The sequence below is a fragment of the Apus apus genome, chromosome 17 (assembly GCF_020740795.1).
Source record: "Apus apus isolate bApuApu2 chromosome 17, bApuApu2.pri.cur, whole genome shotgun sequence".
Classification (NCBI taxonomy): Eukaryota; Metazoa; Chordata; class Aves; order Apodiformes; family Apodidae; genus Apus; species Apus apus.
The window spans coordinates 12,512,289-12,538,154 of record NC_067298.1 but is presented as its reverse complement, the minus strand read 5'-3'; the positions used below and the strand labels follow the sequence as shown (position 1 = coordinate 12,538,154).

Sequence of the window (25,866 nt, the reverse complement as noted above, 5' to 3'; positions counted from 1 at the left end):
ATGCAGCAGCAGAAATCCTGCATAAAGATGACTCTGGAATCCTCCACCTCTCGGTGGAGAATTCATGTAGTGGTAGCGTCTCAGAACAACAGGCTTTGCTTTTCCTTTACCTGCTGGTCTGCAGAGCTGCCCAGCATCCACAGACCATCTACCAACACAGGCTCTTGCCCTGTGACTGGGGCATTTAGGCTCAGCTTCTTTTACCTTAGTTCAGAACCAAAATCTGTAGACATCCTTAGCTTATCCACCAGTAACAATCTTTTAGCTTCAGGACAGACTAGGAGGATCTCCATGAGAGTAACACAGCAGCAGGGCCCTCCCTCCACATCACCCACGCATCCAGCTTGTCACTGTCCAGAGTGATGGCAAAATGCAAAAGCTTTTATTAAAAAAGCAGAGCAAAACTCAATATGAAAAATCACAAACACAAACAAACCAGTCCACGCAAAAAGTTCTGTTTTCCAGCTGCCTCTTAAATATGCACAAGTTAATTTCTCCACCCCTGACTCACTGGAGAAGCTAACAGGAGGGTCTCCACTTTCTCCAGTTCAGACCCTCATATCCCTTGACACCACATGAGGGCTTGTGTTGCCAGGAAAGGAAACACCTTCTCCCCTTTGTGCTCTGAGAATCAGCTCCCCAGTGCTGAGGCAGAAGCATGCTCCTCCCCAGGGTAAGGCCCAGAAAACAGCACTCAGCTCCAGGATCCTGAGAAGCCCGCAGGACAGTTTTGCCATTTGTCATAGTGGAATGAAATCCTGTTGCATTTTGGCCACAAGAACACCAGCCAAGGGCTGTGGTTCACGGTGACAAAGCACAGATGCTGACCCCTGACACCCCACCCCACCCTTTCTGTGCTGGTTTGTGTTGCAGAGACTTGAATCATGGCCAAAGCCCAGCTGTCCAAAAAGGACCTGGACAGCCACTGCACAGAGATCCCCCCTGCAGAGTTGTTTCTATGTATAATGAATGTCCATCTACCACCCATCACCACAGCCAGAGCCATGGGAAGCAGGGTAGAAAAGCCACTGAGCTCTGTCAGCTGCTGCTTCCCTCTGTAAGCACCAAGTACAAAAGCACAAGTGCGTAAGACCTGGTGTTTCCAGCAGCTTCAGGGCCCCACGAGCAAAGTAAATGGCTCCCACCTACAGAGAACTGTAAACGCTGCTGCCTGTCGCTTACCAGGCTGTGAAAAGCACTGGCATCCGAAGAAATGCCTCAGAATGACCACTGCCCAAGGCACATACAACCCCCAGGTAACAACAGGGTGTGTCAACAAACTGGTGCTGTGGAAAAGGAAACTACTCCAAATGCTGTAGCAGTGCAGGAGAAGGGCTCCACATAATTAACTCAGACCCACAAGCCTCTATCTTTGTCCTGGATGGTTGTTTCCCGCTCTCCATTATATGGCCAGGAGCAAGATTTCGGAAGAGTGATTTTTTGTGTTTGCAAGCCTTTGTCACCCCACTGTGCCAAAACTGTCCCACGTAGAAAGAAGGGGCTGTACCTGAGTTGCTCACTCTTCCTGACAGCAGGTATCTGGATTCTTTAAGCCGTGCTCTCATTTACTACAACTGTGGGTGCCCAAGGGGGAGCCCTGCACATATGCCATGATAGCTTTCTGCAAGAAACTTGCTCGCTGGGCCTCTTCTTCCCTCATCCTGGAGATTTCAGCCTCTTTCATTCTCAGTTTCTCCAGCAGCATAGAGATTTCACCTTCTTTGTCCAGCAGTGCCTCACGGTGATTACTCGATAGGGCTGCAAAAGAAGAGCAGCACTAGTAAGGAAAATTAAGAGTGTTCCTAGAATAAAAAGGAAAGACTCATTACAGTCACAGCCAAAGGCAATGGAAGCAGGATGATCAACAGACACACAGGAGAAGCTGCATGGGACAGCATGAAAGGTTTCGCACAGGCAAAATGTTACACTCTCACTGCAGGAAATCCAAACATTTTGTTTGCTGTGCTGCTTTGGGTAGTTATCCAAGTCTTGGTATCTATAAAATGAGGACAAGAATCCCTGCAAATAAATCAGGAAAGAGGGTACAATTCATAGCTGTACCCACAGGCAGGAAGCACTGATGTCACTACCTCTAAGTGTAGCTCAGTTCCAGGATCACTGTAAGGTAACCCAGCATCACCATTTGAGAAGCATGTAAGTATCCACCACCTTTCAGTTGTCTCTCCAGGGCTGCAATCTTCTCTCTCAGTCCTTCCTGTGCTGTTCGTTCAGCCTGCAGATGTCCAATCTGCTCCTGTAATTCCACTTTCACTTTATTCACCTCTGTCACTTTCTCCTCTTCTTTACTGTTCAGCTCCTGATACATAAAGACAAATCCATGAATAACCAAACTACTTCGGCTAATTGTTCTACCCCTGTGGTGACCATCTCTCTACTCCAGTCCAAATTACCTGAAGAAGCTCTTCTACTCGCCTCCTGAGCCCATCCGCGTGCAGGCTCAGCTGGCTGGCTTTGGCTTGGGCCTCAGAAACCATTTGCTTCTGCTTCAGGCAGCAGCTCTGAGCTTCATCCCGGGACTCAGCCATCAGCCTCAGCTTCTCTTCTAGGTGTTCTAGTCTCTGCTGCTGTAAGACACAAAGGAAGATGAAAATACATTAGTCCTTTTCCATTCCTGCAAAGGGATTCTCCCCTTTTTGTTCCAAACACAGTGAACCTTTGGTTGAGACAACTGGCACCAAAGAACAAGCACAGGACTTGGCCATAACAGATACAGCACTTCTCCCTTGCATTCAGGAGTGAATCCAAGCTGCTGGGAAAACATTTTGATGGGGACACTGTAAAGTCCAGCTCATTCACTGAGAAACAGAGGCATGTCCCTGGCAGAGGCACCAACACCACCACTGGTGCTTACAGCTAATGCTCTGCCTTCTCCTCCTCCATATCCCAAATGGCTCTGAAACAGCACTGTATGCAGCTCAACAACTGCTGTGCCCCACCACAGACATACATGGCAACTTTCATATATCTGTAACTCAGTAAAGCACTTTCTTTTGTGACGTTACGTATAAGTAAACATTCTAGTAATTTTGGTGTATTTTCCTCATCACTTTCACAGGGTATTGACTTCATTGCCATTTTCACAAAGTTCAGCTCTACAGTGACTTATTGTATCCAGCAGCCCTAGCCACCTGCAGAAACTCCTCTGAGTCCAGAGAAAAAGGAGTCCCCCATGAAAGCTGCTGTCAAACAGAAGGGTTGACATCTGGCTGCTAGCTTCAAAAGTTGGCAAATTAAATGCAATCTGCTATGACAATATCCACATCAATTCTGTTAGTACTGGAAAGAACAGAGCCGGTGGGAGCAGTGGTTACATTCTGGAGGCAATTCAAAGCAGACTTTTTGGGATTTCTTCCTCAGAAATCACACTATTTGCAGGTCAGTGAAACCCAAAGTGGGAAGTTACTCAGCAGCTCCCTAAGACAAAAAAACATAAGCCAGGCAGCCCAACCCGCTCCTTCCCACAGACAGGTCTTGTCCTTACCTCCTCCAGCCGTGCCTGACTCCGGACTTTTATTAACTCCTCCTCTGCGCGGCCTCGCTCAGTGACTGCAGCTGCTTTGACTTTGCTCAGCTCCTGCCACAGAAACACAGATGATTCCAGACCGAGAAACTGAGCAGAAAACATGAGCAGCTTCCAGCCGCAGACTACAATGTGACTCAGCTGTCTCTCCCACTCAGGGGCAGGGAAAACAAACCCAGATCACACACCTTTTCTCAACCCGTGACTGCCATCTAAATTAAATGAGAATTGCAGTTATATGGGGCAAGAAAAGAGTGAAGCTTTCCAAAGGAAGAGGAACAGGAGAGGGTAGCACTGGATCTAGCTGGAGGAACACATAAGGATAAACACACTACACTACTGAGGACCACACAGGAAACCTGTGAAGTGAAATCCTGCTAAGAATCTAACCACATTCAATGGAAACTCTGGTTTTGTTCAATCAGAATCTACATCTAAAAGTTTCTTCTTGGAACCTTCTCCTTCCTTATTGCAAAGCAGTAAAAATAATTTCAGCTGATAAACTACTGTATTCTGTTCCTTCCTACAGCACATGACAACCTTTACATAGGTCAGCAATGGAAGACTCCACAAAGCTCCCCAGCAGCCTTCTTCTGGCACTGCTACCTGAGCACTCCAATGCACCTGGAGCATCCATTCTCACCTCCTCCAGAGCTATCCTGATGGCCTCCAGCCTCTGGATCCTGTCCTGCATGGAACGTTCACTAGCCTCCATGTGCTGTGTCATATGATCCACCTGCAAAGCAGCAGAAACCATTTAAGCAAGTGCCAGAAACCCAATCCAATATCCAGGCATAGCAACATGGTCATCCAGCAGGAGAAAGAGCATCCTCTCATTGATCCACCTACCACAAAAGAAAAACTGTTACCTCCCTCAGAGCTCCACTAGGAAATTGTAATATAGATAGAATTTGCCCACTAGAAACTAGGAACTTTAGACAGAGATCACTTCCAGGCCAAGATACAGAGCTCAAGCTCTCATCTTCAAGTGGTACAAAAACCCACAGATTAATTTTCTAGTGTAATGCAGCTAAAACCTTCCTGGCCTATACCTCTTCTTACAATATTTCAGAATCTTCAGGAAAACCTACTTATATCTTTTTTTTTTTTTTTTGAGAGAGAGAGAATTCACACCTCAATAATCACTCCAAAGAGAGCTGATCAGAGTCTCTTGTCCTGTCCACACTCAGACAGAATCCCCCTGAAACATAACAGAGAAGGAACTGGCAAGCTGAGTCCCATTAAGGGACTGGTTGTACACAGCATGTATGTCTCGACATCCCCCATGAATGCACCTTTAGTTCAGTGAGCCTGACAAGACTGCTTATTCATCACCACCTCTGTGCATTACAAGACTGACACAGGGGTGAGCTCCAAGCCTCCTTTGTAGAACATGCACCACTCTGCCCATGATCCTGCAAGCTACACATCTTGCTGGTGGAATGTCCTGTGATCTCTTCAGCTGGGCTTCACCTGTTATTCCCACAGTAAGTCTGAGTCCACTAATTTTCAAACTTGTTTCAGAGCAGCTGACAGCAATTAATGACCTCCAGTGGTGTTTGTCAGGACCAAAGAGAGATTAACCTCAGGGAACTGCAGAAACCCCGTTCTCACCTCTTTTAACCGAAGGGATTCCACATCTTCAAGGCTTTGTTTAAATCTTCTTTTCTCTGTTTCCAAGCGTTCTGCAGATTAAGAGCAGGCATATCACAACCCTAGCATTCCTGCTACGCAGGCTGTATTTATTCCAAACTCTCCCAACCCTTCCTCCTAGACTGCCTTGCACCATTGACTCCTGGACTATAAACCTAACCCACAGATGTCCACGAGCTGTTTCTGCTCCTACACTCACCCTCAGCCTGCACAGCCCGCAGCTTCAGCTCTGCTGTTGTGTTGGTCAAGTCTTGTTTTACCTGGAATAGCTGATCTTGCTGTACTCTGCACTTCTTCTCCAATTCATCCACCTACAAGGAAATTACCATCACAAAGGATTTCCTTTTCCTGTTAGCAGAAAAAGTTGGCTGTACAGAACAATCAGCAGAGACACACAACATATGTACAGAGCAGAAGTGAACAATGCCCAAGTCCCACTTCTCAGCCTTGGACTTACTTTCCTACCTGGTTTCTTAGAAGCAGGTTCTTCTCACTAGCAGCAGACAAATCACGCAAAAGCTTGCTTTCCCGATCAGCACTTTCCTGCAAACAGAATCAAAATCCCTTAGTTCTTGCACTGCCAACCTACCCCAACCAACACCACACCCAAATAAATCCAACCTACCCCAAAACCACCATGGCTCCTCTCCACCCCTAGCTCTCACCTACCTAACTCACACAAAGTCATGTGTCACGGCAGCTGTGGTTAAGCCACTAAAAATCATGCTTGCCTATCCCATCCTGCATCCCCCAGATCCACACAAACCAGGCACGACATGGAACCCTACTCCCAAACATAACCAGGACTTATCCAGCTCACCTGCTTTTGCTGCTGGAGCTCCATAAAGTGACGCTCAGCCATGCTGGTTTGTTCCTGTTTTGTGGCATTCAGTAGCTCTCCCAGATTGTGCACCTTCTGCTCGGACAGAGCCAGGGCAGCTTCAGTCATCTGCAGCCTATACACAGAAACACTTTCCAGAATCCTCTCTAAGGGAGACACTTCCAATGAGATCTCTAAGCCACTTGCACAAGAGGTTAACATGTATTTGGCAGTGGATTAAATCAGGCTAGCTAAGCGAGGCATTTTTTGCCCCTGGCAAAAGGACACTGCTTCTGTCTGCACCCTCTGCAGTGAGTGACCTGGGGCTTCTCAGAGCCTGGCTTTCTGGTGCCTCATTGCGTTTTTCCTGTCTTGTCTTCCATGAGCTGTTTTCTGTACCTGGACCCCTCCAGGATTTGCCCACTCTCACAGGAACACTAAGCTGGCTATTTTATACCACTGCAAGGTTGTTTAAAATTAGGGATATTATTTTAAACACAGGCAGCAGAAGCAATCTGCTTACTCTGCAGGCAGAGGCACAGCGTAATGAAACCACCTTCACTTGGGAGAACTGAACGAGCCAGGCTCATCAGTGCTTGAAGTCTAACCATGTGCCATGTGCATATGGCTGTCCAATCTAACATTGCCTTTGGGCAGCTCCACCTCATTGTTCCTAAGCACAATCTTGCTGGTCAGGTTCCTCCACATCTGCAATGGTCCTCAGAGGATCCTGCCAACTGCCAGGGGATGTGGGTACAGACTCTTGCTAGGCTGTAGCATCCCATTCCCACAATCCTTTCTTTTTTCCTTTTCACCCTCTGTAATTCATTTTATCTTATACCAATGTGCTGTAAATTTATTTAAGAATTGGCTAAACATCTAGCATGGCAAACCCAAAAGGTCTGATCCACATAATTTCCAGATATTACTGCAGAACTAAGTGAAACAGTAAGCCAGCCACTCTACAACATCAAACCCCTTCTGAACAGCTCTGCTCAACACTGCCTGTACAGCAGAGAACATAGGGATGGCTCAGGTTTTCCTCCTTCATACTTCGCTTTCAGTGAATTCATAATAGAGTGCTGCTCCTCCAATGCTTCCTGCAGCTGGCTGACTCGTGCTGCAGATATTCTGCACTTGGGAGGAAAAAGAGAGGGGAGAGAAAAAAAAAAAAGAAAAAAAAAAAAGATGGGTAATTTCTGCCAGAAAAAGGACAGGGCCCAATTCTGCTATCAAAGAGCAGAAAGCACTCAGAAATTCGACCCACCTGCCACTCCTGGCTATTTCTTCTCTCTGCTTGTCTATAGTGTCCATCAAATCCAAGAACTGTGAATAAAGCAAACATCAGTGAGAAAATGAACTGCATCATCTTGCAGCATCTACATTTCTCATCTTTCCCTTCCTAGTGATGGCTGGAGACAGGTCAAGCTGCTCTACTGAAAGGAAGCTGGAGGTTTGACAGGTTCATTGGCACATCTGACTGCGGTCATCAACTATAGGAACTCTGCACAATTAGGAATCAGAAGAAAAACTGACTCACATTTCTAGGTTCACTTGGAAAATATCAAACCAGTTGCAAAAGAACTGAAAGCATGAATATGGCTCAAAAAAACACCAAAACTCCAGAATCCAAAGTGAATATGTTCAGAGGGCATCTGGCCATACCCATACTGTCACAGATTTGATTCCTGGGTAACCATGCTCAGAGCAAGGACACAATTTACTAACTCATGCTGTGTGCCTGCCAGAAAGACACACATGCAACTTCAGGTGCACAATAACCCTGTCACTGAGTGTTTCGTGGGGACGCTAAGGGAAAGCGTGGGATTCCAGATGCCCCATTTGAACGGCCAACATGCAACACTGCTGACCTGCTTGGTCTTCTCATCCTTTAGACTCAAAATCTCCTTGCTGAGTATGGATGTTCGGTTCTGGGTCTCACTCAGGATAGTCTGACGGTCTTGGTTGTGATCCATGGCCTGTTCTGATGCAGAAAGAGCAGGAGAGCACACGTATCTAAAGCTAGAGAATAGCAAGCGCTGCTGGAAGAGACAGCACTCAGGCTGACCCTGGCTATCAGAAGCAGGAGGACAGAAGCCCTCCTCAAGGTGTCCCACGCAGTGGCTGCTCTCACAGACACGTGGGATCAGTGACAACCCAGCCACAGGAGAGACAATCAGCTCCATGGCAGGCAGGACAATGACAAAGGACATGCTGCATTAGCCATATCCAAACTTGGCTACTCAGAGGCAAAATAAAGCCTCAAGTTCTACATTTACATGGCACAGTAATTTCTAATTCAATCAAAATTATGTTTTCCCCCTTGCGGGCAGAAGTGACACCTCCAACCCAAGCAGCCCTCATCAAAGGACAAGAGGCAGCAGAGCAGTAAATGCTGCTGAGAAAGGGAGGGAGGAGGCACAGCTCTCTTGGAGCACCTGCTCTGTACCTCTCAAGTGCTGAAATGGGAAAGGAGTTACTGATTCTTTCCTGTGCAACAAGTAATACTTACCCACAGCCTTCAGGATGTCACTAGGAACATTGTTCCCAGCTAGCTCCAGCCTCTTCAGGGTCTTATTGCTGTGCAGGCAGTTCAGCAAAGCTCGGCCGCCCAGAAGCCCAACGGTATTCCAGCGCAAATCTACACAGAAAGCAAACTTTCACCCCGGTAGTCACACATCTGCTGAAAACCACACGGCTCAAACCATGCTCCTTCTACACCTACAAGCAGACTAACCCCAGATGGTCTCAGTACAAACACAGATGAACACTGTCCCCTTTCAAGATGAGTGAGAGGAAGGGAAAACAACAAACCAAGCAGTAAAGATAAGGGTGAATATTAACTGCAGTAAAGCACAGGAAGCCATGACAGTTCAAAAGGTACACAAGTCTGCCCCTCACGTTTTAATCTCATGAGCCTTCTTTCCAGAACCACTATCTGTGGGTGAGAAGAGACTGCTACCGAGAGCCACATTTTCTTGAATGAAATTATTGCAAAATTCCTTACTAAAGACAAAGCAAGTCTGAAACAAGCCTCAGAGTCTTGCAAGAGGCATGCCAACAGCATCCACAAGTGGGAATTAACCCATTCCCTCCTCCACTAAGAACTGCTGTGTTCCAAGCACACCATCCTCAGCTGTGGGTTTGGTTCCAGAAATTCCAATTACAGTTCCTGCTCTGTGAGCTCTAATCCCTGCACAAAGCACTCCAGGTGATAGGAACTGGAAATGACACTGACCAGTTAGTACAGAGGAGGGCAGGCTGCAACGAAGCTGAAGATACAGGTGTGCATGCACGGATATATGAAGGTGGGCAAAGAACTAGTCACTCGTACCCAGCTCCTGCAGGCTGGCATTTTGTTTCAGTGCCAGGGCCAGCTCCCCAGCCCCTTGGTGGTTGATCTGGTTATTGCGCAGATCCAGCAGCTGGAGAACGTTGTTTGCTCCCAGACCTTGGCAGAAAAAGGAGAAGCCCTCCTCCCACACACCAAGGCTGTTCCATTCCAAGATTAGGCTAGGAAAAATCAGACAGGACTGGAGTTCATAAGAGTAAATGAACAGTTGCAAGTGCTTCAATGATGCCTGGATCGTGGTACCCATTTGAACACCCAGCTCCCCTAACAGAGGCTCATTTACAGAGAGCAGGAACCTGCTAGGGCCCTGCAGCTCAGGAATGGCATTGCCAGTTCTCACTCCTTCATCCATCCCATCCCTCAGAAGAAATTCCTCCCAATCCAACAAAAAACACCCTCAACCCTTTTCTAATCTTGTGCTCTACCTGGCAGGAATAATAGAGAGGTAGACAGAGACGCAGAAGTTTTACCTCCTGATGGATTTGTTCTTCCTAAGAAGTTTTCCCAAAGCCTCAGCTCCCATGGTTCGCAGGTTATTTCCCTGAAACAGAAGTCCCAGGTGACCAGTGGGGTAAGCCCTGTCCCAGCACAGCTACCCCACCAAACACCACCAGGCACACCCCAGCTGTAACACTGACTTCAGTCTGCCAAAGATGCTCTGGGTAGCACTTGTTTCACATCTCAGCCAGCCTTCCAGAAAACAGAGGACCCCAGGAGGAACGGTGGGTACATACACTTAGTCCTGTGAGGCATCATGACTGAGAGCTCACAAAAATCACCAACAGCACAGGATCAGCATGGCCCATGATGGGTCAGAAAATGCTGATTCTAGGTAAGCATAATCATTTTATCTCACTTCACTGAAAAGGGCTTGGCTGGCACCAGCAGAGATGAGAAAGAAAGGTGTGATGCAGTACAGGACTGCAGGTTCAAGGGAAGAGCTCTGTGCCAGCAACATTCCAAGTCAGTAACTCACTGATTAACGTAGAAACCCACAGAAAGGCCTACATACGCCTCACCCGATCAAGCAGCAACTGACAAAATACACAGCAATAACTTCATATCAAAACAGAGTAACTGAATAGAAACAGACAAAGATGAACTGCAAATAAACTTTGGGAAGTCCTGACATGCTGTTAGGAAAGCAAGGACTGAGTCATTTGGGAACCAGAACTTTACAAAAGTAAACATCTTGTAGAACAATCCTGTACCAGGACAGTCTATTTCTAACTTGCATTAAGCTTGTGCTCCTATTTCCTTCCCTACGTCTTTGTCTTAGTTTTATCTAAACATACCCACCTTCAAATCTAAAGATTTGACTGTGGTGTTGGAGCAAAGACCATGCAACAGAAGTTTTAAACCTAAACAGAAAAAAAAAGACAGTTGTTTATTTTGTACATGTGTGTAACCCTCTGCCTGAGCTGGAAAAGAAAGCATCCTTTCAAACAGCCAGCTTAAACACAGCTGTAACAAAACACGATTTAGTAAACAGCCAACACAGCCGGGAAGGGTGCGTCTGAGCATTCAGGGCAGGACATTTTGTATACATTCTCAGAAAAAGGGGTGTCTGAGTACAGAACTGCATGTCGCCCTGTGTACCTCGCTAACGCTACCATGAAAATAGCCCCTGTTCAGACGGGCCACTCAGACAAGGCGCTTGCTGGGTTATCTACCCCCTGCTCACAGAGCTTGACCGCACCTTCCGCAGCCTCCATTCAACGCCCTCCAGATACAAGGATCTAGCGATCGGGCCTAGCAGATCAGCATCACGCAGAAGCCACCGCTGACCCCGGCAATTCCAGGCCACCAGGGAAAACGCCTCTGGCAACCAAGGGGCTCACGAGCCGGTCACGGACCGGGGGAGTTCACCTGCCACACACACCGGCTCCTCCCCGGCCGCAGGCAGCTCCGCACCTCCCGCCCATTCCCGCCCGCGGCACAAACCGCCGCGCGCCACCGGAGGGCCCGCGGGACCGGGCACGTCACACCCGGCGCCAGAGGAAGCGGGCGGCCCCACCGGCCGCGGGGGCCGGGCCGCCTCGGTCCCGGGGCAGCCGCCTCCGTCCCGGGGCAGCCGCCGCCGCGGGCCCCGCGCCCACCTTCCTCGCTCAGGCCGCAGTCGCCCAGCGCCAGCTCGGCGACGGGCGCGGCCCCGGGCAGCAGCCGGCCCAGCGCGCCGCAGGTCTCCAGCGAGAGGCTCTGTGCCGCCAGGTCCAGGCGGGCGCGGCCCGGCGGCCCGCCCAGCTCCCGCAGCCGCCGCAGCACCGGCTCCTGCGGCGCCGCGCACAGCCGCGCGTAGGCCCGGCCGAGCTCCGCCATGGCCGCCCCGCCCGCCCGCTCCCCCGCGCCCTTCCGGGGCGGGGCCGGCGGGGACATGGAGGAGCGGGACGGTCGCGCCGGCGGCTTCAGGAAGGTGCGGCGGGGCCGGGCGGCGCGGGGGCCGGCGGTCCCCGCTGCGTCCCGCTCACTCGCTCCCCTCTCCCCGCAGGACACCGTGGACCAGCTGCTCCGCCTGCACTTCCGGGACGGCAGGACCCGAGGTACCGGGGCGGCGGCGGCGAGCGGGCCGGGCGCGGCGGGCGCCCGCCCTCCCTAAGCACTTTGTCGTTGCAGTTAACGGCGACGCGCAGCTGCTGATGGCGGAGATGCTGAACGTCTTCGTCCGAGGTGAGCTCGCTCACCCGGCCAGCCTGAACCGCGACAGAACCCGTTACCGGCCCGAGGGTGCCCCTCCGCCCCCTCCCGGGCACCCTGTCCGCTTCCAGCGCCCCCGCCGTGCTCCAGCCCCGCTCCCCCTCCCTGGCACGGCCTCCCCCGGGGGGCTGCGGCCTCCTCCCCCCGCCCCCCCCCGCCCCGGCCCCGGGCCCCGCCGACGGCCTCTCCTTCCGCTCGTCCCACAGAAGCGGCGGCGCGGGCCGTGCGGCAGGCGCAGGCCGAGGACCTGGCGAAGGTGGATGTTGAGCACCTGGAGAAGGTGCTGCCGCAGCTGGTGTGTAACTGAACAGGACGAGGATGTGCGCTGAAGCAGCTTAATCCTCTTCCTTCTGGGAGATGCTTGGGGACCCAGCAAATGTGCTGACAGGTTTGATGCTTTCTCCTTACAGCTTCTGGACTTCTAAGAAGCACCATGAAGCAAAGCAGAAGACCTTGACCTGACAGTGAACTTTTGGCCTGTCTTCAAGAGTCCAGCTCTAGGAAGTACAGTCTCAACTTTTTCTGTCCTGCCATTTTGCTTCCGTTTCCTCTCTCCTTTAGCAAGCACAACAAAGCCCTCAGCAGCTATGCTGCCAGATGCTGTTTCTGAAGAGAGGCTGCCACACACTTGGTCTGGTCAGCTGTCTCACTGGTTTCCATCTTGCTGCCTCACTCCTCTAACAGTAGCCTGCACTTCACAGTGCAGCGAGATGCTGTGGCTTTCTCAGCTAATGTGAGAAACAGGTGCTGCTTCAGAGATGCATGGAAAGACTTAATGGCTGGAAATGTCATCCAAGCTGCAGGCTCTCATCACCTCAGCAGGCAGCTGTGGCAGAAACATTCAGTCCAGCTCGAAGCCTGTCTAATGAATAGGTTGTTAACAGCAGCTCAGTCACAGGCTCTTGCCAAAACCAGGTAACTGATCTTTATTTTATAAATAAATAGTGTCTGTCCCTTACTACCTTCCAGTATTTCTCTAGGGCTGCGACATCAAAGAACACTTGGAACCTTTTAACCATTTGATATTCTCTTCAGAAGCTGCTCCCGCTCTGCTATAAATTTGTTCTCACAAAGAAACATCAATAAATTAAAACCCAGTCTCCCTCCCTTGTGTAGGCTCTTTGCTGCAATTAATCATTGAAAGTCAAGTTGCTTCAAAGACTTGCAAAGTTCTCCCCTAACCCACCCTCTTCTCTCCATCTTTGTAGGACGAAAGGAAAAAGGACAGAATAACAAACAGCATGTGTGAGAATCCCACATCATGGGACAGCCTGGCCCCGCAGCCAGCAGGGGGGTCGGGGGCGGGGGGCGGGGGGGGGGGGAAGCTGTGAAATAAGAAACCTTACACATGTAGGCAGGACCCACACAACTGAACTTTGTTGGGAAATACGTAGGAGGCTGCACAAAAGGCAGCTGACAGCAGCGTGCCTCAAGGACTGCATGCTCTGCCGTGCCTGTCTCTAGGAGCAGTGAGGGGAGCTGCTCCTTCCCCACTGGCAGCTGCAGCGGGCAAAGGCTCAGTAGGTCACTGCAGTCCTTCAGCCAAGAGCTATCAAGGTCATCACTCGGGACACCAGCCCCTTGGAAACTCCAACTAAAACCACAATTTAATACACATTCTTTCTGATGACAGTACCAGCTGAAGCAGTGCCCTGTCCCTCTGCATTGCAGCATCTTTGCCAAGAGAACTGTTTGTGCAGCTGTGCAAAACAACCCAAGAAGGAACTGACCTAGTTCAGCCTTCAGCCCCACAACCATATGGTAAAAAAGCAATAGCAAAAAAAAAAAATAATCAATTAATACTATTTTTGAATGCCCAAATACCCCAGGGATGAGTTCAGCTACTATAGCAGAAGTGATACTGAAATATCCAGCTCATGAGGCATCTCCCCAGATACTGTTCTGCAGCAGGGTAGGAATCCTCATGGCAACTACCTTAGTGAAGAGCCTGCAGTTTAAATATTAGGACATTCTGTTCTTCTTAAGGAATTCAATCCTACTTTCTTGCCATTTTCAGGTTTCAAATCCTCATGTCTCCCCCCCCATACTGACTCCTAGTGACAGAGATCTTTCAAAGCTGCTGCCCTAAAAAGGCTCAAGTTCACTGCCTACACATACCTGGGCCATAGACAAGCACTCTTGACTGCAGAGGATCACTGATGTGAATGTCATAGTGAAGCAGTATTTTAGTAGCAGCAGCAGCAGCTAAAACTAATTCTTACAGCAAATGAGGAATAAGACCTCTGGTCTAGCTGTTGAGGGTACTAACTTTTCTTTCTGAAAGGGAAGCAGATTACATTGGGTTTGATGCATGGCTGAGTTACATGACAAGCACAGGCAGACAAGTAATGCACATAGTTAGCAATATTAAGTCTCCTCATTCTCACCCCGGTACTTAACCCATGAAGCTGCCCAGTAATGATGATACTGCTGCTTATGCCCCTAAACTTTTCCTTCTGCCTTCCCATATCAGATACTTCCGGATGATAATTATGGTGCTAGCTCTTTGTCAGAACTGGTGGAATCAAAATAGCTAAGCAGATCCATACTACCTGATGTTACCTGTGTTCTTCAAAAAATAAGACCAGCACATCTGAAAGCACACCACAACTTCCTATCAACCAGACTGCTTCTGTTTATTCTAACCGTGTGAATCAAAACCACCAGCACAAGTGTATCATCACCCATCAGTAGCTATGGCTATTAGTTGCACCCTGATATATCCTACATAAATTCAGCAAAACAGCTCTGTTTCCAGCCTACCTCTGACTTCTGTGACAGACATCAGCCTGATATAGCACCTGAACCAAGATACACAGTCCTATGGAGTGTAGGCTCAGCTCACACTTAAACCGCTGAAATGTTATTTTAGTATTTTGGGCTGCAGTAGCTCTTTTGTAGCCCGTCAGGTGCCAGAAAGGCTGGCCTTCCAACAGTAAGGACTCGAGCAGCATCTGTAAGTAGTGCCCTTGCCTTCCCCACTGCCAGTGGCCACACACATCCCCTATTTATGTTTGGGTGTCATATAAGAAATCAATCAACATTTTTGCTAAAGTATTCTGCTCCCTCCACTTTGAGTCTCCTTTTCCCTCTTCCACCTTTCTTTCATGCTTCCCCCTCCCTCTAAGTTTCTTCAAAGCATCTGGGAGCATTTGGAAGTAATTAGACCTGAAGGGAAATGTTGGCCAGGCCAAGAGACAATGACAAGTGCCAGGAACCCTGGGTGCCCTTTCTAGCCACTTTGAAGTTCATTCAGATGGTACAAAGCTCGATTTTGCTTTGTTGGGAGGGGGGAAAAAAAAGGAGGAAGGGAATGAGGCATGACAGGCCTATTGAAAAGGGAGCAGGCTCCTGTGAACTGACAGAGAAACTGAGTACTGGGGGAAGAAACATTATCAATGAAACAGACAAAAAGCCTCCTCTGGCCACTCTGCTTTATTACATCTACAAACTGTGCAGATGCACACAGTTTGGGACAATTGTCTATACAGTGAAAATGGAAAACACGTTATTACCGTAGCATGGAGCCCCAGCTGTCCAATATGAATCAGTGATCCATGGAGAAGACTTCAAATAAAACACAGCACCATGGCTACTGTGGCACTATGGAGCTCATCTCCAGTATAAGAGCAATTCTAACCAGCAATATCCACCCCCACACACCACCTGCAGGAGGCAAAGATCCAGACTAGACCTTCCCTCTGTACACTGACTGCACTGCAGAAAAAGCTGCTCTGTGGAAACACTCAGACCACAGAAGTCCACAGATCGAAGCCCACATAAGGAGACCCTTTTATTGGATGTTTTTTTTTCCTTACTATAACTTTAACTACTGATACTAATTAATTCTATGTAATGAAAGTAAAACACAGAGCTTGGTGCAGAAACAAACCATGTGCATTCCATTAGTGGATACCTGTGTTCTTTGTCAACAAGATCCTGGCAACAGAAAACAATCAAAGTGCAGGAGACCAATGGGTTTACAGGAAAAACCTATTTTAACTGTTTTAAGTGACGTGCTTCCTCTTCACTCACCTTCCAGCCATCTATGCCCAGAATTATCAGCAGCACTAACCCCAACCAGCAAGAAGCAAAGTCTTGTTCTAGGCAGCACTTAACTATAGTTAAAGCTGAATGGGATTGTATCTTGCTGCCAGAATTCAGAGATAATATGAGTGTAGCTGCCTGAAGGTAGACCTAGGAAGATTTGAATTTTAAAATATTGATAGAAACAGAGTCCTTTGCAGAGAGTATAGAGGAATTATTTGCCCGTTAATTCTCCATTCATTTCAGTTGCATACAAGAAACCTTAACATTTAACTTCTAACATTGCTTCTGTAGTCACAAAGACCACAAACAGGGATTCCACTTCTCCAAAAGCTGAAACTGACATTCAAAATAGCAATTTTCTATCCATAACTAATGTTCATACAGATTCAATCTCTTCAGGGCTACCAACAATTTCTTACACATTCTGAATTAGTTCCTCAGGAAAGGGGCACAGCTGACTGCTCGCTGATCCAGTGGCCCGGAATGTTTCATCTCTTCCCACCTACAAAATAAACATAAGGTGATTAGAACACCCACCCACCTGATCTGCAGGGAATTCCATTTAGTTCTTCCTAGTTTCATTGCTGTTAAGGGGGTTGACTGAATGCTTTTTTGTTTGTTGTGGGTTTTTTTTATCTTTTCTCCTCTTTGCCACTGGATCAAAAACGGAATATCTGCAATTGCTTAATTCAGAAATTCTTCTTCTAGTTACTTCATATTTTGTATAAATTCTCATATAGAACCATGCATGAGTTATTGGTTCTGAGACTAAAAACAAGGTTGCAGTTTTCTGATCAGGATAAACCAAGAAAAAAAATTAATAATGGAAACTTAACTGTGGGAAACCACTACTGCAATGAAGATTAAAAACAGGAAGACCAACTCAAAAAAATAACAAGAGAGGAAAGTACTAAAACAGACTATACAAGCAAAGGAAAAATAGTGACAAAGATTTAACAGATGGCATGGCCCTCAGTATGTAGAATATCATGCCTAGTATATTTGAACTTCACAAGCACAGTTAAGAACTACACACATTAAGACCAGAACACAGTTAAGAAAATTGCAAACATACGGATTAGATGTCAGACTCAACAATGCCCAGGGCCTGCACTCTGACACTTCTCCAGAGAAGGCTGAGGTTTAATTCACAAACTGATTTGTGTTTGACAAGCACTGAGCCAAATGTCCTGTATGCTGACATCTTTAAGAATGTTGTCAACTTCCAACACGTCTGGCACAGAGGACCCTGCCTTTCTGGGGAGTTCAGAATGAGAGGAGCTCTCTGATTCCTGGATACCTGGCAGCTTCAGCCATTTGGGTACTTTCCCAGGGGCCCTTCTCAACACCTGCGGAGCTTCCTGCACATTTGCTGGTTCTGGCTGCTCATCAGTCTTTTTGTGACTTTCCACTTCTGGTTCAGATAGGGATGGAACTGTTGATTCTAAAGATGATGAAGCAGAAGGAACTAATGATTTGGACAAACATCTGAGGAAGAAAATAAACAAGTAGAATTAAGTTCATTTTTTCATAATAGCCATGTGTACTACCACCGCCTTTAAATTTTTGAAGTCAGACTGAAAAGGCTCTTTTTCATTATAATGCCCTAGAATTTACTTGATTTAGTCACTGAAACCCTACTTTGCAAAGACTAACTGAAGTACCACAGTCTGACTGTTTCAGAAGAAAATTAAGCCTTACCATCTTCAGACCACATCTCTTTGTGGTAAGATGGGCTCATTTCATGCTTCCCACCCCTGAAATATTCACCCATTTGCAACTCCATTCAATCCCAACATACCTGGCTACTAATAAATCAGCTGCAGAAGGGGAAACCACAGAGCTCAGCAGTTCTGATTTCAGGTAACAGTCTGTAAAAATGAAATCCAAACATTTTTTTAGTAATAGAGATATCAATCCCCACAGGATCACATGGCTCTCAGCTCAGCAGATACCTGCTGTATACAAAAGTAAATCTGCATCACCTTCCACCAACTGACACAGGACACTTTTAAACTATGACAGTTTCTTTCACAACTCAGGGTGCCTTATTATATCACTCAAACCTCAAGTTCTTGACATTTTCTTTCAGTGCTCCCTGTATCTCAGAAACTTTTTGTGAGGCCAGAGCATGCTTTAATCTCTGGGAGAGACAGATGCTCAGCACAAATCAGAGGTGTCATACAACAGGAGGTCTGTATAGTTAACATTTTGAGCAAGGGAACTTCCTTCTACAGAGTCGTTCTTCTATCATCTGGTCCCTGTGGTAGACAATCCCTACTCCACAGCCCAACAAATCTAAGAAAGGTACTATGTCTACATTTGTGCTCCAGCTAGCTGACCCAGCTAGCTCTGAAGAGCTGCAGCCATTCAGAACGGGAACATTTACTAGGATTCTCAAGGACTGCACTGTCTTTTGTCAGAAGAATTCTCAATCTAAGGATGTAATTCTTCTGGTCTATTACAGGAGCTACACAGTCAGCTGAAGAAGAAAGGAAATTCACTCACCCCTGCTCTCCTCAGATCCAAAATGAATGACAGCAGTTGGAAATAGTTTAGCCTGGAGCAAAAGGGCAAAAAAAGGGATCAGTGATTGTAGATGTTTCCACAGCTCACTGTGAACATTAAAGACAGGCTAGACAGCTACAGAGAAATTCACAGACCAAGCTGAGCTCCCTGAACCATCTACAATTGAGAAAAGGCCAAACTTGTGTAGAGCACAGGGCACTCAGACTAAGATATGAATCAAAATTCTATTACCTATTCTACTACACACAGATGACAAGACCTGTGCAGCAAGTGCTCCCTGTGCTGATGACCTGCCATTTGTTGTCCTCTGTCCCCACATCTCAGGCCATTATCTTTCACTCACATTCTCCACTGCTGAGCAGGTAACATGAGTACAATTAAGAATCTGCCAAGACCTGAATGGCTGATAGTGAGGGAAGGAAAATCCAGCTCTGCCCTCAGAAATCTACTGTAGATTATTCTACTACATTTCTATTCTGTACTTATTTGGAATCTGTCTAGTTTCAACAGCCTTCCAGGATGCAGTCTATCCTTCTATAAATCCAGGCCAAATTCCTAGTTCCTACTTGTCAGAATAATTGCCATATTCAAACTCTTTTTTCATCCATTTAACTCATTATGTATCCCAGATAACTGTACCACTGCCTCTTTCATGTCTGCATTTATCACTCTAGTGATCTTTGTTTCATCTCCAAATGTTATTAATGATTATTTTGTATTTATATATCTACCTCCTGTATTTATACATCTACCAGATAAAAATAATGAAGAGTGTGGCCAGAACTAATTCCAGCTAAGCATCATGTGTTCTATGTGATCTATGTTTTTCAACAATTCCTCTCTATTATTTCAAATGTTCACCAGCCAAATAATGATTCATTTAGTATGTGCTTTAATTACACTGTGTGGCACACCTTAAAAAACCCCCACATATAGGTCACGAAGCACTGAACCAAGTGAAACTAAGTTAATGTGTACAAAGGTATTGAGTCTGTGGCCTTCTAAGCACTGTCTCCACAGAGGGAGACCAGTGACAAAGGGTCAGTGCCACCCTTCCCTGCTGACACCAGTGGGCAGGTTCCTGTCCCAGGGAGAATGGCCCTAGGAAGGGATGCAGGACATGACCCTGAATCTTATCCTTTCACCCACCTCTTCAGTGCTCCACAACAAGAAGTAACTTCTAGTCAAATATACACAAAAAATCACATAAAACTGAAGTGCAATAAAGCACAAAAGCATCAAAAAAGCTAAATAGCTTTACTCAACTACCTCTGCAGAAATAGATACTGAATAGAATACAAAATATGAATTATGTTCAATGTACTAACTCATTAAATTACATTATACTGTTGAAAAGTAGTTACTACTGTCAGTAGCGTAAATGATGACCTACTGAAAGAGTAATTGTAAACATAAATTCTTTTCCAGTTGCCCAAAGTAATATATAGGATCAGAGTCAAGCCAGTAAGAAACAGTGATCACAATGTAATAAAATTCAACACCATAAGAAGTGAAAATGTACAAACAATTAACACAGACACCCTATTTTAGAAAAAGAGAGTTAAAAAAATTTATCATGGATTGAAGACCTGGAGGTTGGGGAAAATGGAAATAAAATCCTTAGCTATTGAATTCTTAGCTGTTGAATAAACATGACTTGAAAAAATGGAGTCTTAGATATGCTGTGCAGCCATAACTTAGAAAAGCAAGCAGGAAAGAAAGCATTAAAACTAACAAATGTTGTCATTTACCCATAATTTTAAAAAATAATAAAGATCATTCAACTTTGGTAGCTAATACTTCTGAGGTCCATAATATGAAATGAAGCAGCAGGGTGGGTACAGGTGGAAGGAAGGAAAGCTAGAGAGCTAAAATACAGTTCAAGGATTAAAACAACAAAAAGTTACAACAAGAAGTTCAGATAAAGGAAGTCCCTAAAGTAACTGGTTGGGCCACCAATTATTAAGATCAAGGCACTGCCAGAATTAACACATCAGTATAATACTATATGAACTAACTGAAACAATTACTATCAGCTTTCAGAAGGCCTTATGCTAAGAGACAGGTAAAGAACCCAAATGATCATGGGGTAACAGAGGTAAGTACTTTGACAGCCAGAAACCTACAGAAAATGTTGCTGACCGGTCTAGGTTTACCCTGGCAAAACAATGCACAATTTCTCACCTTGATCCAATAAATAAATAAAAGCAAGCAACTGCCCCTCTTTATATCACTAACGCATACTTTGCAATTGTGCAGGGCAGGCTGCCTGCCCTTGGGAGTTTTCCTGAACCTCCGTTGCCACTACCAGCACAGTCAGGACATTGGAAGGATGGTCCTTGGACCTGATCCAGCACAGCAATTACCAGAACTCCAAGGAACCCTGATCTTCACGGGGGAGTCTGTGGATCGCCTCCTAATACAGAGACTAATTAAACCATATTAACTGGAGGCAAAACGAAACAGCTTCACCCATCTTCCTGACTACATGCTCCAAATGAGTGCTTGGTATTACACATCTTGACATTAATTAAAGGGCTGCAGGAGCCTTTCACACACAGCACGTCAGACAGAGGCAGGAGACACTCGTCAGCCTCAGCTCCTGCTGAAGGAGCCAGGTATCTTCACATCCTTGAACTGACATTTTTGCAGAAATCATTATTTATTAGGTCATTCCATTCTTCAATCAACAGGGCCTAAGGTTGCCTGCTCCAGTCACGAAGACAGCTCTCCATAAACTTTTTTAATTAAAAAGTACCAGACACGGTTTAGAAACCCCAGAGAAAACTCTTGCAAGAGCTTTGATGTTTCCGCCGCATTTGTCTAAAGAGGTCCCTCTATTTAGGAAATGGGTGCTTTTAAAAGGCCCCCTCAACACACATACACTCAAGCCCTTTTACACACAACATCCTTTTCATGCCAGCTGCAAGTTGGAAAATGAGGTTTTTGTAGCGTGTTAGTGTTGGAATTTTTTAATAACCTCCCCTCTCTTTTTTTCCCCTTGTGACCAATTATCTTGGTAAATAATTAACATTCTGAAGGAGATAAGTAAGCACAGCATCTCAGAGCTCAAAGCCCTTTAGTTCAAAGCCCTGCCCTTTTCTCTTCGTTTCCCTGCTGCCGCCACCGAAACTTCCTTGTCAATCAAGATCTGGGCACACACATCAAAGCTTCGTGTGGGAATGGCCCCAAGGGGTCAGAGAAAATTCATGGCAGGGCCTGCATGAGGCACAAAGAGAGAGTGAGAGGCGTAGACCAAGAGCTAGACAGACACTCACCCACACAAACACACAGACAGAATATAAAGCTCTATGCTATTTACTCACAGGTTGACAAATAACCATAGTTCTAAGTGTCAGAATCCACCTTCACAACTATTTCCCGCTGCTGGCAAAACATCAGTCCAATGTTACAGTTCAGAGTCTTTTAACTGAAAGAAACTACAAGGAACAAGACAGCAGCTCCCAAGCTCCCAGAATGCAAGCTCCTTCCCATGGCTCATTTCCCAGCATCCTGATCCCTTCCTAGTGGTCAGCCAACACAGAGTCTCCAAATTTACATCCAGTAAGTTATTTTTCTTCAATTCAAAACACCATTGGCTCATCATACAACCTCTATGCAGAACCCTCAGGTACCATCCCAACCTCAGTGCTCCCGGAGGGTCCGGCACAGCAGCCAGCTACATCCCACTGATCACCCCAGGAATTCCACAGCCGGTCACTGGCAGGACATAATGCTGTCTGAGATTTTTTTTGTAAGACAAAACTATTTAAATCGGTACCAGTTTCACATTAAGAGAAAAACAAAGTCAGTGGAATGATCCCACTGGCCAAGGAATGTCTTGGCATAAAGATGAGAAGGCTTTAGTAACTGCAGTCCAGGAAAACACAAACACAAGTTGGAGCTTTAGTATTCACTAGCACTGCTAAAAAGATCAAATACTGGGCAGACCATCACCTGAAAACTATTCTCAAGTCAGCTGGTATCTCTTCATTTGCAGCTGTTCTAATGCATATATCAATGTCTTTAGAAGAACTCTGCAGTTCTGAACCTTACTGCACAGGATTCTTTAAGAACATCTGTGCATCACAACAGATGAGAAACCCCTCAGAGTCACAGTGAGCCTGTCAGATTGACCAAAAGAATCACAGGCTGTTGGAAACAAGTATGCAGAGAACCCCATTCAGTTATATGCAAAATATTACTACAACATGAAGAGCCAACAGCTAGTTGCTACACTCAAATACCCAGCATTTCCTTCCTCGTTTGATTTCCAGCCAAAGATACAAAGCCATTTTGATAGGGAAAATAGATTATAACCTATAAAATTATAATGTTCAGATCACACTGTGTAGGGCCTATTTACAAGATACAGTTACATTATTCTTTTTGTTGCAACAGCACCTAGAAATCCAACTAAAAATGGTGTCCCATTGTGCAATTACATATATGTAAGGAGCAGCAACACGCAATATAAATAAAAATGTAAAAAAGCACAAGGTTTTTTGTTGTTGTTGTTTTGCGGTACTTTTGTACAGATGAAAAACTGAGACCTAAAGAGATTAAATAACTTATTCAAAGTCACATAGGATAGCAGTAGCAGAAATGAGAATCAAGTATCTGAGAATCAAGTATCTAAGTCTCCAGAGTCCCATCCAAGGCCTTAATCACAGGACATCTTTCTCCTGAAGGGATCAGAAAGTCACTGATGAGGCAAGAAGTGGAGGAAGCCAATTTCCTGCTTAAAGAGTATCATTCCAAATGAACGATTCCTCAGATTTTAAAAAGATCTAAACAACTTCATCATTTACTTAGTTACAGTTGCAGCAGTTTAAATGAACACTTTCCATTTCTGAAATCTGAAGACCAGCCTGCTACTCAGAAAGCCACATTTATTCTGAAACTATGTAGTGAGTAAATCAAAGTTCTACTTCAGACAGGCCGAGTGCAGTTACTGAGGCCACCAGAGTGGCCAGCGTGGTTTATGACAGCAGGGCATCCTGGCTGTGGAGTGGTGCACTGGGGCTACTGCATCTTGCATTCCATGATAAAAATATCTACCCTAGAACAACATTCCCCTGTGAACACAGCTGCAATCCACGAGAGAAGTATTTCTGCTTCATTTTACTGCACATTTTACTAACTTTTTCTCTAGAGCACATGAAAGACTTCATGCAGAACCCTCCCCAACTAACATCCCAATGCCTCCTCCTTCACTAGGTATCTCCAGACATACGCATTCAAAAAACCCTAGAGTATGGCAAAATTTGTACATTATCATCATGCAGTCATTCTGCTCGCCAGCAGAGATGCTTTCAGAGCAGCAGGAGCTGCTGTCTGAGAGGAACGTGCAGCTGCCAGAAGGAGAAGCATTCTTTCCGTTACATGATCTGAAAAGATTAGAGTGCCACAGGTCTGCTGCTAGTTTGATGTTAAAAGACGAGTAAGAAAATAAGCACTTCAAAGGAACACGCGTGCGGAAGGAGAAACCCAAGCTACCAACATGAAATACTGCATAGTACACACACCCCAAACACATAAACTTGCCCTTGGAAAATTCAACCGGAAAGCCGGTGGATCAAAAGCTTCTCCAGCAAGACTGCAAAGCATCGCTGAAACAGAAATAAACACCACAGCTCTGGTGAAAGGGGCAAACTGACTAAGTGTTTATAACCTGAGAACAAAGCTGCTCAATGTGGACTGCAACTGCCAGAGAAGATGGATATTCTGCAGCCCAGACAAGGAGGTCTGATCCAGATAGAGCAGAGGACCTCTAAAATTCATAAGGCAAAGATAAGACTGAAAAGCACTATTTTGAAAAGGCTACTTAGGAAGGATTCCAGGTATAAAGATCTTTCACTGAGCCCCTGAGCTGAGATCAGAAAGATCTGGCCTTTGAAAGCAACAGCAGAAGAGAGAGCATTTTGGGCAGTATTTCCACTCTGAACTCAGGCACACAAGGAGCACCCACAGGGCAGAGCCAGCAGCAAGCAGGTGACACCTCGGCACGCAGGGGACACCTCTGCAAGCATGAGCAGAGCCCGCCAGACAGACAGGAGGATAGATGGCTACCCAAATCCAGTCAGATGAGAAAACCCTGAACAAGTAATGAAGGGCTAACACTTCATACAGGAAGGTGGATGTCATCCTCTCTGCTGAATGAATTTCACTATTAATTGCAATTTTCTTTGCTAATGAGCGGAATTACCACAGTGCCTGCCACTGGAAACGCCTCTGATTAAGTAATTTTTTCTGAAGTTGCAAACAGACTCTTGCCAAAAGCAGAAGCTTCACACTGCTCAACTGGTAGTCACCTTCACTGCACAAGCATGCCAGGTGGATTGCCTGAACTAGCATTAACAAATAGGATATGGAACCAGAACCAAAAGCAAAGAAAGGAACAAACAGGTCCTCTGGATTTCTGCCCCACAGTACATGCCAGAGGAAACACTAGATGCACTCTAAGATCTGATTCAAAGATCTAAATATTTATGTGGAAGCCTGTGGATTCCTTTAGCTCCTCTGAAAACAGACTATGGCCTCCTGCCCTCTTTACTGCCTTGACTTTTCCAGTGGCTAGTATTCTTACCTTCTGCTCTTTCCTAGTATTAACTCAGCAATCAATTATTTATTCCACTAACGCACCCCTGATATGCACTACAGAAGTGCCTGTTTTGGGGAGGAGGAAAGAAGCTAAGCAACCCTGAAGAGCTCAGCTAGCCTAGAAAAACATTAATGACAAACTAGAACTACAAGGAACCCAAAGCCAAGTGCTACAGCAGGGAAGCCTGCAGCTGATCAGTTCTAGAGAGCAGAATATTATAAAACACTTCAAGGGACATGAGGATAAGGCAGCCAGCAAAAACAGCAGTAACAAAAAAATCAAAGCAATGCCTTGAAGTCTTTATGGGTTCCAAAAAGTCCATGTTGCTGCCAATCTGTGTGCTCACTATACTGTAAATACACACATAGTTTGGGAGAACTTGCTTCAGACAGTTCTTTCAGCCCAAGCATCTTGGCAAACAAGTTGACAGTATTTGCCTTTCTTCCCAGTTTTGCTTGCAACATAAAGGTTCTCCCTTCATTGTAAGGGATCAGAGTTAGAGCAGTTCCTACCTCACCAGCCTGAATGGAGTGAGAGGGTGGAGAGAGAGCAGAAGTGTTGATAATATGGTACTCCACCATCTGCAGTGACCCCTGTTAGTGGCTTCAGCAAATTTGAGTCAA

The 25,866-nt window shown here is 46.1% G+C and overlaps 3 protein-coding genes across 9 annotated transcripts in view; 1 reads left to right on the top strand and 2 right to left on the bottom strand.

Moving 5' to 3' along the window:
- Window positions 1–360: 360 nt before the first annotated feature.
- Window positions 361–11,685, bottom strand: LRRC45 (leucine rich repeat containing 45). 4 transcript variants are annotated; one of them, XM_051635099.1, is made up of 17 exons: window positions 11,466–11,685; window positions 10,666–10,727; window positions 9,837–9,907; window positions 9,349–9,527; window positions 8,527–8,655; window positions 7,886–7,998; window positions 7,282–7,340; window positions 7,068–7,145; window positions 6,015–6,150; window positions 5,660–5,737; window positions 5,394–5,505; window positions 5,156–5,226; window positions 4,185–4,277; window positions 3,503–3,595; window positions 2,412–2,585; window positions 2,170–2,317; window positions 361–1,758 (listed from the first exon to the last, which is right to left on the bottom strand). In XM_051635099.1, the coding sequence occupies exons 1-17, from the start codon at window positions 11,683–11,685 to the stop codon at window positions 1,562–1,564; spliced, it is 2,013 nt and encodes a 670-aa protein (XP_051491059.1). In that variant the 3' UTR covers window positions 361–1,561. The 4 variants fall into 4 exon arrangements, with proteins under 4 accessions (XP_051491059.1, XP_051491056.1, XP_051491057.1 ...); XM_051635096.1 differs by having other exon boundaries at window positions 2,412–2,582; XM_051635098.1 differs by having other exon boundaries at window positions 1,671–1,758; window positions 2,091–2,317.
- Window positions 11,684–13,162, top strand: CENPX (centromere protein X). Of its 2 annotated transcripts, XM_051635110.1 has the most exons (5): window positions 11,684–11,779; window positions 11,855–11,906; window positions 11,980–12,033; window positions 12,267–12,355; window positions 12,471–13,162. In XM_051635110.1, exons 1-5 carry the CDS (start codon window positions 11,684–11,686, stop codon window positions 12,483–12,485), a joined length of 306 nt encoding a protein of 101 aa, XP_051491070.1. In that variant the 3' UTR covers window positions 12,486–13,162. The 2 variants fall into 2 exon arrangements, with proteins under 2 accessions (XP_051491070.1, XP_051491071.1); XM_051635111.1 differs by lacking the exon at window positions 12,267–12,355.
- A 2,315-nt stretch (window positions 13,163–15,477) lies between these two features.
- ASPSCR1 (ASPSCR1 tether for SLC2A4, UBX domain containing) overlaps window positions 15,478–25,866 on the bottom strand; it is a 37,229-nt gene continuing 26,840 nt past the window's right edge. For all 3 annotated transcript variants that reach the window (XM_051635103.1, XM_051635101.1, XM_051635106.1), the window contains 4 exons: window positions 18,619–18,670; window positions 17,912–17,981; window positions 17,411–17,598; window positions 15,478–16,612 (listed from right to left, as the gene is read on the bottom strand). In XM_051635103.1, the coding sequence (XP_051491063.1) occupies window positions 16,599–16,612; window positions 17,411–17,598; window positions 17,912–17,981; window positions 18,619–18,670 (324 nt within the window). In that variant the 3' untranslated portion in view covers window positions 15,478–16,598. The remainder of the gene's footprint in view (window positions 16,613–17,410; window positions 17,599–17,911; window positions 17,982–18,618; window positions 18,671–25,866) is intronic.